At 34.7% G+C, this 13,029-nt stretch overlaps 1 protein-coding gene across 2 annotated transcripts in view; it reads right to left on the bottom strand.

Annotated features, from left to right (window-relative positions):
- Positions 1-462: 462 nt before the first annotated feature.
- The window catches only part of LOC114245229 (cyclic GMP-AMP phosphodiesterase SMPDL3A), an 81,517-nt gene continuing 68,950 nt past the window's right edge, over positions 463-13,029 (bottom strand). The window contains exons 2-10 of one of the 2 annotated variants that reach the window (XM_028177322.2): positions 12,653-12,796; positions 9,483-9,548; positions 7,896-8,049; positions 7,304-7,509; positions 6,655-6,821; positions 5,152-5,350; positions 4,071-4,180; positions 3,212-3,384; positions 463-1,808 (exon numbers count right to left, since the gene is read on the bottom strand). In XM_028177322.2, the coding sequence (XP_028033123.2) occupies positions 1,598-1,808; positions 3,212-3,384; positions 4,071-4,180; positions 5,152-5,350; positions 6,655-6,821; positions 7,304-7,509; positions 7,896-8,049; positions 9,483-9,548; positions 12,653-12,722 (1,356 nt within the window). In that variant the 5' untranslated portion in view covers positions 12,723-12,796 and the 3' untranslated portion in view covers positions 463-1,597. Of the gene's footprint in view, positions 1,809-3,211; positions 3,385-4,070; positions 4,181-5,151; positions 5,351-6,654; positions 6,822-7,303; positions 7,510-7,895; positions 8,050-9,482; positions 9,549-12,250; positions 12,309-12,652; positions 12,797-13,029 lie in introns of those variants that run through there. The other variant, XM_089729907.1, reaches the window with a different exon arrangement.

Genomic DNA, 13,029 nt, shown 5'->3' with positions numbered 1-13,029 from the left:
TTTCACTTTTAATAAGCGTTCACTCTAATGCAAATGAGACTACAACCTTATTCATAAAGGTGGACAACGAACGGACGGAGGAGTACGAAATTTCCCACAGTTACAGAGAATAGAGAAGAGTGCAGAATATTAAAATTTTTTTTTTAGTTAAGCATAAAAAATACATTAAATCAATAAAAAAAAAACATTACACACACTACCATGTATTTGCCACAACACATTTAAATATACTCTTTGTTTATTGTCAACCTTTTGTTATTACTTATAGTCTGTGGTCCAATTGAGAATAGATGAATATTGTTTGTCTCTGATATTATTTTTCTGTATATATTATGTACATATAATAATCTTTGACAATAGAACCATAATAATGTTCAAACTTATAATTTTAATTACCTAGTTATAGTCGAATTTCGACTACTGGGAGACCACTAATTATTTTATAATAAAACAACATAACAATTACGATTCAATGTATTTATTCACTTACATAAAATTTTCATCAGTTCATTTATTATTTACATACAAAAATTTAATCATATCACAATCAAATCAGCGAGAAGAATCACATTAAATATTCACTAATTATCGTATTTTATTTATAGTTGAATTAAATTCTCATAGGCGAATTTCAACTAAAGACCCGCAGACTTGCGACGGGTACAATGACCTCGAAAAAAGAAAATGTATAATCCCAGATAATTTAAATGAAAATGTTTTTTTTTAAGGACGAAGTTTACGCAAAAACAATTTATTAATCTCGAAACTTCTTGAATCTCGACATCACACAATTCCATCCGGATCAAATTCCGGAAGAGTTTCCCATAAAAAGACCCTTGCATAATTTTCGTGTTTGACGAAAAACACGGAGGGACCAACATCATCATTGATATTATTGGTGTTCTAACTAGTAGAATATGCAACTTTTAGATTCTATTAGTCGCCATCTTTGATTCCAGAACATTCGATAGGGAAGCCATTAGTAGAAATTCGTTCCTACGAAAATTATCTTACACAAAATGGAAACGTCAAAGTGTATCATACATTTAATGAGTATTAAAGCCTTTGGCTCAGAAAATGAAAAGTTTCTATACATTAATACATATATTTTTTTTCTATAACTACAATGATGTACGTAAATGAAGCAAAATACCTTTGTAAGATATGTATTAAAATACCTACTGATGTAACGAACTAGGCTATATTAATACTGTTTAGTCAATATAAAACCAAAAACAATTTCTAGTCAACGAATTGTCATTGTTTTTGTGGGGGCAAGGGATGATGACTAGACAGCCCTGATAGTAGAATAAGTTACTGATACTATCAATGTTATGTTAGATTCTAGACGTAGATACTGTTAGTAGATTATTGAAACTTATAATTTAAAAAAATCTTAACAATTTGAAAACTGCCACATTGAATTGATGTGAAAATTGCGAATACAGTTACTGCTCGACATACTCTAATAAACAGTTTTCATTAGCGTAAAAACGTAAAAATATGTCAAAGAACCCCCTAAATGATTACACATACAAAACCCTTAATACTTAATATTGGAACAGTCGCTATATACACACGATAAAGATCCTTAAAGTTAAGACGACATAAAAATCAAAATCGCGTACAGAATAATGGCTGTTGTGTTTTGAGCTGCGCGTGATGCTAGTGCCGAGGCTGGATTCCGGACACACGATCGGAACTCGGAGTAATCGGCCCTCGTGACGGCGCAGTAGTGAACGTGGGCACAGGACGCGTCACAGTCAGACGTGTCAGTCGAATGTCGCACGCGTAGCGCAGTTAAATACCTGTTTATAAAGGAAATTTAGGATTTAGTCAAAATGACGGAAGAAAATGTTAAAATAAACACAATTGGAAGAAGTCTTCTCAGAAAAACTATTAACTTATTCTATAACAGAGTAAAAAATCCTTATACGCGCTTCCTTCACTCGCGTTTTCTTCCTATCCTTCCTATGTTCGCGGCTAAAGATTTTTTTATACATACATTTTGTACATACACATTGATAATATAATGCAGTAAAAACTCCAATTTCGCGCTTCCTTCACTCGCCTTTTCACTATTCGCGAATAAAAAAAAATCAACCTAAGTCCTATGTTCGCGGCTAAAGATTTTTTTATTTGCAGATTTAATCGGTACATTGATAAAAATGATTCTTACATGTAGGTATCATCAAGTCAGTGGCGTAGCGTGGTGGGGGTGGGGGGGGGGAGGCGGCCCGCCCCGGGGGGCACTTTTTAGGGGGGGCGGCAAATTTTCACAATAAATAATAAAAATATTTAAACCATTTCATAATAAGTTGGGGAAATAGTCTTTTCGCATTATAGTATGTAACTTGTAATAAAATCTCTTCGGCTATACTATTTGTATCTGGCTGGTTTTGGTATCATTAAAAGTTTAAATTTTAAAAAAGATAATTCCAAATTCAAATTAGGAAAATGTGTGATTTTTATTTATTTTTCGTACTGTCAAGATGAGTGAATCTAATGAAATTCGATATATTTTTAATTTTTACTACAAAAAAAGGGCGGCAAAATAACCTTCCGCCCCGGGCGGCTGATACCCACGTTACGCCACTGCATCAAGTTAATATCCTTTGTAAACTCACTTTTCCAAGTTCACGGTTTCTGTATTCGCGGCATATTCACGGAACGTATAGCCCGGGAATAAAGAGCTTTATGCTTCTATTTACCAATCCCCAATTCATTTGTATGTTGGTGTGGGATATTTAGAAGTGCCAATCGTGGAAATTACGATTGTGTTCCAAGCGTATTTTGATGGATGGTTTTCGCTGGTTGAAATTGCAGCTTTATGCGTAATCGGATAATAGAACTATTCCACTGCAAACACCGTATTTTTTGTTTACTCTTGACAAATGAACGAGCTCGCGATCAACCTGATTACCAGAGCCCGTATAATCCTGAATACGCTTCGTGGCAACAACAGGTAAGTGGTATAATCATTCTGCTAGCATTAATGTAGCCGAGTTTGGTTTTCCGGTACTCCTAAGTGGGAAGGCGGTGGAAAACATTTTCATCCAGAGCCCCGTTCGATAACTATCCAAAATCGGTAAGAGTATACTCTTAAAGGATAAAAAGTTTTGAAGCACTGATGTATCTGGCATTATTTAGAAATTTAAAGATGATCAGTTTGCGATTAACATGAGACTTAGTGTATCATTAAATTACTTACTTATTAAAAACGCTACGATCATGATGACTCCTGATTTTCTCAGCCAAGGCGTGTAAGGACGCAGCATTTATCTCTCGCAGCCCGTAGTATTGTGTTAGATTGTATTCTATAGACCAATGGATTTCACCTTTCGGATTGGTCACGTCCAAATAATATTGGGTGTAGTCTAAGACCTTTTGCGAGAAAAAAAATTTAGTTTAGCTTTCAACGGCCAAGATATATTGTTTTTTAGTGTATTTTAGTGACGTGTATCGTTAAACAAGTCTTTTGGTCGATGTTTACAGTGAAACCACTAAGTAACACACCCTGAAACGCAACTCCCACTAAGCGTTCTGTAGAACAAAGAAGTTCAAATAATCCCGTTTCCACCATCGCACCTCTCGCCTCTGATACTAATTTTAATAATTCTATGGGGAACTGTCGCCTTATGGGTTCATGAACAGTTTAATTTTCAACTCTTCGATTCTCTTCCAGTGCTTTCTTCTTCAAACGAGATTTGAAAAGAGTCCTTAACGGTAGCTTTGCTGTACCCCTGACGTTACTGATATCTTGTGCTATTTATCATATGTTGGTGTTTTTTATTGCTAAGATAGATGAACTAGTTCATGGTCCACCTGATGTGAAGTGGTTACCGAAGTCCATACACATCCACCGCCTTAATGCTGCCGTCCAACTTGACACATTAGCTCCAAGTCTTAGTTTTTACACCCTTCAAATCGAAACGCATTACTGCTTCAAGGCAGAAATAGGCAAGGTGGTGGTATCCTCCTGTCCAAGCTCGTAAGAAGCCCTACCACCAGTATAAACCCGATCTCTCTACTTTAAAAAAACTCTTCTACTTATATTTATGAAAACTTACTTTTCCAGTGTTAATTTCAAATTTGTAAAGTCTCAAGCCGGGATTGGTAACGCTGCCCGCACCTCTCGGAGTCAACGAAGGAGCCAAAAGTGCCCAAGAAACCGGATGACCTAAAAGTTTTAAACGAATGTAATAATTGTAAAAGAAAAAAATATACACAAACATGAAAGATGTAATAGCCCTTGTAAACACGGACTTTAAATTTAAATTAAATATGTCTAAAAAATTTTTATTGTAACGAAGCTCCTTATGGGACATTGCGGAGGGGTACTTTAACCGGGGAAAAACGTCCGTAACGTAAGATTTTTATTAGTAATGCACACAGTGTACGACTTAACTTTGTAATAACGTACAAAAAATTACATATTTTTTATCATTCATTGACCACGATCTCAGGGCGTTCGTTTGCGCAATACACTATTTTTTATGAAAACAACCGTGAATGAAGTGTACCACAATAAGTTCGCACGTTACCAAATGACCGTGGGTTGTTGCGAAACCTCCAGTTTTATTTTCTTTATACCTCGAATAGAACTTATAATTAATAATTTTATAATAAGGAACTTCGTTCCTATCCGGTATCCCACGACACCACTCATCTTTTTTATAAAACAATGGATCCGGATCCAAAGTTGAGGTATTTGCTGTCTGGGTCTATTTGTTATGTAATGCTGGCTGTAGTATCGTATTGGTTTTCGGTACCAAAAATATAGGATTTTTTTTCTTTTCTATGTAATGGTCAATATTGTATTTAGTATTTTATATAATAGACTAGCTGACCCGGCAGACTTCGTAGTGCCTCAATCGATAAATAAAAGACCTAAACTTTTGTAGAAAATAAACTTAAAACAAAGGAATCCGTTCGACGGGGGGGACATCAAAGGAAAAACAAAATTGTTATTTTTATTGAATTCCGGGCATTTTCATATTTATCTACCTTTTAAACCTTCCCTGGACTTCCACAAATGATTCAAGACCAAAATTAGCCAAATCGGTTCGGCTGTTCTCGAGTTTTAGCGAGACTAACGAACAGAAATTCATTTTTATATATATATATAGAGGTATATAGATAAAGCCTTACCTTCATTATAAATCAGTCTAAACGTATCAGAGTGGCGATGCCCGTAAAATTGTCCAGCGATTACATCGCTAAACGATCGAATTATGTGTAAGAGTCTGGCATTAGCAGACGGAGACAATTCTCCACCACCAGAAGCCGACGAGCTGCCGGCGTTGTGTCTGTCTTCGACTCCTGGACCGGCATGGGCAACTAGGTACACCTTCGAGAAAAACACTATCATTTAAAAAAAAATATTTTGTCTGAAAAAAGGCTTTATTATTATTATTTACATCTATAAGTAGATTACATATCCCAGAATCGCATTATATTTCCGAAGCAGTATCAGTACGGGTAAACACCATCGATTTGTTTTCAAAAACATTAAAAACACATTGCCTTACAGAGGATAAGCGTGAAAGCCGATTAAAAATGGGAACGTTCTTGAGATTTTACACGTGCAAATAATGTCGTTGTGGCCTAAAGGATAAGTCGGCCAGTGTACTTGTATCAAACGATCCCATTAAACCGGAGTTCAAATCTCTCAGAGCTATAGAACCTATTTTCCTAATTAAATACGAACTTGAGTAATGTTCACGAACAATTTCCACTCAAAAAAAGCGGTATTCTACAGAAATGTGGCCATTTACGTGGCGTTATCTAAAATCTTCGGTAACCATTTAACACCAAGTTAGCCGTGAGCTCATCCAACTATATAGACAACAAAAAATCAATATATTTTTGACAAGCTCACTGTTTACTTCATTTTAACAGATAAGATTTCAACTTATTCCAGATAGTAAGATCTCCTATTATCCCTATTTATAAGCAGATCAAATTGTTAAGTTTGTTTCTGTAGTATTTTAAGAATGGTCTTATTTTATTTTGAGAAAAAAATCAGGGCTTACTTGAGCTTAGGGACACTTAAGCCCTTAATATACATCTATCACGATTTGAATTTTGAATCTTTGAATTTTTTAACACTTATTGATTTTTTTTTCTTTCGATGCATTCCAACAGAATAGGCAGTCAATGGCTCATCAGTCGAAGATTATTCTTAAATATCTCACAATAATCTCAGTATATTAAATTCGACCACTAATGAGAGTAGCGTGTACCAATAAGAAACGAACAATCAAAAATATGTTCAAAATAAGAGAAGGTAAGAGAGAGAGAGAGAGAGAGAGAGAAAGAGAGAGAGAGAGAGAAAGTATTCTTTATTGTACACCAAAAAACAAATAAACAGTGCGATACATTAAACACAAAAAAGTACAATTGGCGGTCTTATCGCTAAGAGCGATCTCTTCCAGACAACTATCAGGTGGACAAGAATCATTTGGAAACGAACTACGCGCGGTGTACCATTCCAGTGAAATACAGATACATATATTATGTACACATACATATACACATACATACACACATACATATCTCCGTAAATATACATACAATTAATACACAAAGCTATATAATATAATAATAATTTTTTGAAATTTGAAGAACATTTTATTTGAAAATTATAATTACCATTTCGCTTTTCTTTCTAGCTGTACTGAGTACTTGATTTAACCACTCCCACTGAGCTCGTCCCACATTAGGTCCGTCAGTTCTTGCTGCTCCACCGGCCCAAAGGACACTGTTCAGAACTATGATCCTGAGCTTACTGTGTGACTGCTCAATAGTGTAGTATCCTCCTAAAATAAATCCAATCCAATCAGCCCTCCAACTCAGATAAAATTTATTAATTTACACGAAAATAAATGTTTGTATTAGACTAACAAAAAAAATTGCTTAGACGGGTGGACGAGCTCACGGCTCACCTGGTGTTGAGTGATTACCGGAGCCCATAGACATCTACAACGTAAATGCCGCCACACACCTTGAGACACGAGTTCTAAGGTCTCACTTGTAACAGTACGACGACTGCCCCGCCCTTCAAACTGCATTACTGCTTCACGTCAAAAATTGTCAGGGTGGTGGTACTTACCCGTGCGGACTCAGAAGACGACCTACCACCAGTAATTAAGCAAATTATAATTTTGCGGGTTTGATTTTTATTACACGATATTAGTACGATCGCATTAACTTTTATGTCGATGAAAAATCTATTTATAAATTAATCTCAATTCAGTTTTTTATGTCACGCGTAATAATCATGCACGCTACGCCTACTCACCGATTTCAAAAGTTTGCAAAGCCTCTGTGGGTAGCCACTGCCTCCACATTTCCACAAGTTTGCGCGAGGGCGGTGGGTCATTGTGCCCCAGAGCAGGAAAAACGAATTGGCTACTAAAAGTTGTGCTCAATACATATGTTACATTTCTGACGGCTTCCAGTTTGATTTCGTCACTCAAGTGTTCCATGGATGATGATAATATATCCCTGCATAAATTAAAGACATATTCAGTTAAAACTAAAGTCGTACATAATTTGAAAGCTTATTATTTTAAACGAAACTCGAGGGTTTTCCTTCTAGGTGGTCAGAGAAAGTGAAAACTATTTTCATTTTTACATTAATATTTTTTTGTTATTTTAAACCTTACATAGACGAGATAACGGCCTGTTTTATGTCGATGTTGGTCAAGTCACTGCTTATAGTTTCTTCAAATCTGATTGCATAAGAATTCAAATTTTCTGGTTAATAAATAACGACGGTCACTAGTGTATTTCCAAAAATGGACTCCAAAATTGTATTATTTATGAATAATTTAGTTTTATTGCAGTGAAATCTATTTTTTGTATATATCTCTATATCTACCTATACTAACCCAGTCCATAACACGAATTCGAGAGTTTCAGGATGACGCTCGTGCATAAAAGACGCGGCACTTTGAATCAAAGGCCATGAACTGTCGCAGGTGTGGTCACGATGCCTCCCGTTCCGATGGCTGTGATCGCTACTGCCCCTATTGTGTCTGCAACCTATAAATAACTAGCTGTACCCGTTCGCTTCGCTGGGCATTTAAAATTAACATTATTATTTCTCCCCCCACAAAGATTCTCATAATTATTGCCCCCGCAACTGGTGTAGGGAGTCCAACACTCATATAAATATTAGCCTATCCATTAAGTACATGTATTTCCTACATGGATACCAAGTTTGAAGTTAATCGAATGCATGGTTCAGTAGTTATAACGGAACATCCGTAAAAACCACTGTAGATTTATATATGAGTATAGATTAAATTTTTGAAAATTTTATCCCCTCAAATGGCCTAAAAAATAATTTGATGCTTTAAAATCTGCAGAGGAGAGATAAATTTCCAATGATCAAAAATAACATGAGAAACTGAGATATTGAGAAACTAATATCTAAAATTTTGTCGATGAACCAATGAATTGTGAAATTTTATATAAACTGTATAATCATATTTGAAACAAAAGGCCTTTATGGGTCGAAGTGTCAGGCAATTTATTTCCTAAGTCTCTTGAATACAAGATCATATTTATAATGCATAAACAATCCTTATTAGTTAGTTATAAATAAGGTGTAAGATGTTCATTCTTTACACTTCCGCGAACGTACAATGAAACGCGAAGACAGTCTTTTTTTGTTAATGATACATTGCCTGTTATGCAAAGTATGATTTTAAAACACTAATAGGATTTTTGGAACGAAGTTCCTTATGGGACGATGCGGTGGGGTATCCTAACCGGGGAAAAACGTCCGTAACGTAAGATTTTCATTAGTAATGCACACAGTGTACGACTTAACTTTGTAATAACGTACAAAATAATTACATACTTTTTTAATTCGTTTGCGCAATACACTAACTCTAATGCAAAGAACCGTGAATGAAGTGTATCACAATAAGTTCGCACGTTACCAAATGACCGTGGGTTGTTGCGAATCCTCCGGTTTTATTTTCTTTATACCTCGAATATAACTTAAAATTAATATTTTTATAATAATGAACTTCATTCCTATCCGGTGTCCCACGTCACCACACATCTTTTTTATTATAAATTTAAGCAGGTATTAGGCAGGTACCTCTTCTTTGCAGTCGAATATTTACAGTTGACTTTGGAAAATTTAAATTTATACTCACACATACACACTCTTCGGAAACTTAAATTTATTAATAATAAATCATAAATTCCGAATAAAAACCTTTACTTTGCCTATTACTTTAGACTTTTAACTTAAAAACGTACACACAGCTCAAACAGATTGATAAAAATACTATTTATGTTTAGTTTTGTTAATTAAAAAAAAAACTCGACGAAATTATAATCAATCGTAGAATATTCTAAAACAAAGTCAGTTGAAAACAAGCACCATTCATTATTTAAACACGAAAATAATGTACAGCCGGAAAACAACATAAAATATGAAAAGCGACAAATATCTGTACCTCTATGAAACTCCGGGGAGTTGTGAAAGGGGTCGTAATGAAGATCTGTGATGTGCCAAAAGTAACCTGAAACAAAATATTAACATTGTACCTTACGTTATGAAGGTGTGGGGGATACTGGTAATGCGTAAGATAGTGATAATATTTCACATTACATGGACCCTGTTTACGTCGGTTTTTTGGAACCTTTTGAAAAACGGCATCCATCCTTTTGAGATACGTTCGTCTCTTGCTACGTTACCAAAAATTTATTTTTTTATGTTGAAACTAAAATGTAATATTATACTAGCTTTTTCCCGTGACTTCGTCCGCGTGAATAATTCACAAATAATGCTTTTTTTTTGAACAAATTTGGTTAGCATAAAAAACGTTATAGTGAGCCAACCTTAACATAATTATAGACATGTGCTGTCGCGGACTTTTTTTTAGATCTTTTAAAGGAGAACAATTCTGTTGTACATAATTTTAGCGAAACTTTAACCGTTTCTGCAGCGCACGCAGCGGAAGCTCTCAAAAGGAAAAAATACCCCGATTTTGAAACATTCTTTATTGGTACTCCGCTTGTATTGGATGTGCGATGTGATGTTTTATAGCCTTTCTCAATAAATGAGCTATCTAACGCTGAAAGAATTTTTCAAATCGGACCAGTAGTTCCTGAGATTAGCGCGTTCAAACAAACAAATTCTTCAGCTTTATAATATTAGTATAGACAATATTATGAATAGAGTTTTAACAGAATAGACTGTTATCGCCAAAGGCGCTTCGAACAAGACAACCTCTGGTTAAACTTGAGTTATTAAACAAAGAAAGCACGAGTAGTTGGCGTAACCTGTAAGCGTCCGCTTTGAAATTATCCGAACAATTTAGAATAGATCGATTAAGGCACCGAAAGTAAATAGGGCTGCCATAAAATGATTATTTAAGCTTACGAAATGTAAATTTCAAACTACAACATTTTAATTGTCTATGACCACGAAAGCCGAAAGTTAGAAATTATTAAAAATTAAATTCGTTCGATTTTAAAACGCTAAAGTTATTTAAGTTCAATTATGGCTAGTGAAAACTTAAGAAAATCATTTTTGTACTATTTAATTCGTAACAAATTCGATAGAGTGAAATAAAATATTCTATGCTATCTCGTTGAATAAGTCATCTTAACAAAAATTTACATATATAACATTGTATAATATTGCTCAAACAACCTTTAATCTTTTCAGAAACCTTTTGAAAATAAACTATATCAACTCAATTGATCTAGTTTATTAATAGTTATACATATTTGACAGACTCTTTTTGACATTTTTGATATTAAACTAGACTCCTAGATAACATTCACTTCTCTAAAATACTACTTTGCCTATGCTCTATCTTTATCTATGCATGGTTAGGTTTCTGAGAGGAATTAGTTCCGTGTTATAATATTATGTATTAAATACTAACGATACCTTAATAGACCCAAAGCTTGCGAAAATCTCTAGGGGATCAATTTACGAAACCAATTATCTACGTTGTAAAATAAACTGAACCCGAATTTAGATTGGGCGGTAGCTATAAATATATCTCAATGAATGACAGTTAGATTTTCAAAAAGTGATTACATTTAAGAAATTTAAATCACAACAAAAATCATAAAAATTAATAATTAAAAAACAAGGCGTTTGGGTCTACTTCTATTTCGTGAATTGTTCACATGTGGAAATTATTAGATACTGCCAAAATGACTTAAAAAAAAAACTAATTATGTTCAAAGATTTAAATTAGCATGCCCAAGTTTTTGTAACCCTACGACGTTGCCAGAGATTCAATTTGAAACAAAAATAAACGGATTAATTACAATTAACGTAGTTAATCTTGGTTCGGACTCAAAGGAAACTGACCCTTTCGCGTCTACAATCCTGCAAAGCTTGGATTAAACGGATACCGTATTTGCAGTCAGATGTTTGTCATACGTAAAACAAGATACGACTAAGACGATTAAGTTCTATGAAACATATATTCTATATGTTAGTAATATAAATAGTAAAGTTGTATTCTAAGTACACAATTTTGGATGAACTGGTTTGTTGAAGTTATCGTGATCCTCTTTACTCTACATGACTGTATCTACTGTTATTAAAGATCTATAAATATAAATTCAAAATTCAATTTACTTTAGTCACATACTTTTAAAATTTTTAGATAAGTTTTGGAACGAAGTTCCTTATGGGACGATGCGGAGGGATACCCTAACTGGGAAAAAACGTCCGTAACGTAAAATTTTTATTAGTACACACAGTGTACGACTTAACTTTGTAATAACGTACAAAAGATAACATATTTTTTTATCATTCATTGACCACGATCTCAGAGCGTTCGTTTGCGCAATACACTAACTCTTATACAAACAGCCGTGAATGAAGTGTACCACAATAAGTTCGCACCTTACCGAATGACCGTGGGTTGTTGCGAAACCTCCAGTTTTATTTTCTTTATACCTCAAATATAACTTAAAATTAATATTTTTATAATAAGTAACTTCGTTCCTATCCGGTGTCCCACGACACCACAAATCTTTTTTTTTTCAAATGTCTCTGTATAGTCGGTCGTGGACGCCAGTAAAGCCTATACTCAAGACGGTGCCTACTGTTGCATATCTATCACCTCTATTCGCCTTTTAAAGTCTATTCTGCATAGTACATCGTAAACAAGAAAAGCGGTCGTGTCAATGACGATAACAATTGAAGAATCATTTACGAAAACGCATGCTCTTTCGCGAAATATATACTTACGAAAACGAAATTGAACATTTTTCATCATTATGGTCCCACTCCGGTTTCAATCACGGCGACCAAGATTTACTGTTTTTTTTTTTGCCCTTGTAGGCAGACGAGCATACGGCCCACCTGATGGTGAGTGGTTACCGTCGCCCATGGACTTCAGCAATGCCATAACTTAAAAGCGAATTGCCGCTCCTCTTATGCGCTCTAATATGGCTATGGTAGTCTATCTTGTTCTTAAACGTGCGCAAACCAATGCTACACGTAGGAACACCATCCATTAAATTGCAAAAAATGGTGGAAAATTTTTAATGGGTACCTTATTCAATGAATATTGTTTCATTTGATTTTCCTTCTTTTATCTTTAGCAACTATACCGATATTATGATTTTTATAATCGGAATGTTTACATACCAATTTTAGCATCTGTCAGATTAAGCCACAACAGGCTGGTGATGTAGAGGGCGAAGCTGCTTAAATTCATTTTACAGGATTACATGAAGTCCATTCTTCGTAAACAGCTATTAATGTTTTGCTGTCCATTTTTCTTTACATAATCTGCAGAAGAAAATATAAATTGAATCCAACATACTATCAGTTGTTATTCCAACGCATTTGTATTGGGCATTTTAATAGATCATTTCATTCATAAATGCGTTTCATCCATAAATGCAGTAATGCGTTTCGGTTTGATGAGTGGGGCAGCCGTTGTAACTATACTAAGACCTTAGAACTCATATCTTAAGGTAGGTGGCGGTATGTACGTTGTAGATGTTTATGGGCTCCGGTAA

The sequence above is a fragment of the Bombyx mandarina genome, chromosome 09, assembly GCF_030267445.1.
Source record: "Bombyx mandarina strain Sakado chromosome 09, ASM3026744v2".
In the NCBI taxonomy this organism is placed as follows: Eukaryota; Metazoa; Arthropoda; class Insecta; order Lepidoptera; family Bombycidae; genus Bombyx; species Bombyx mandarina.
The sequence above is the reverse complement of the archived record's forward strand: the minus strand, read 5'-3'. Positions and strand labels throughout refer to the sequence as shown.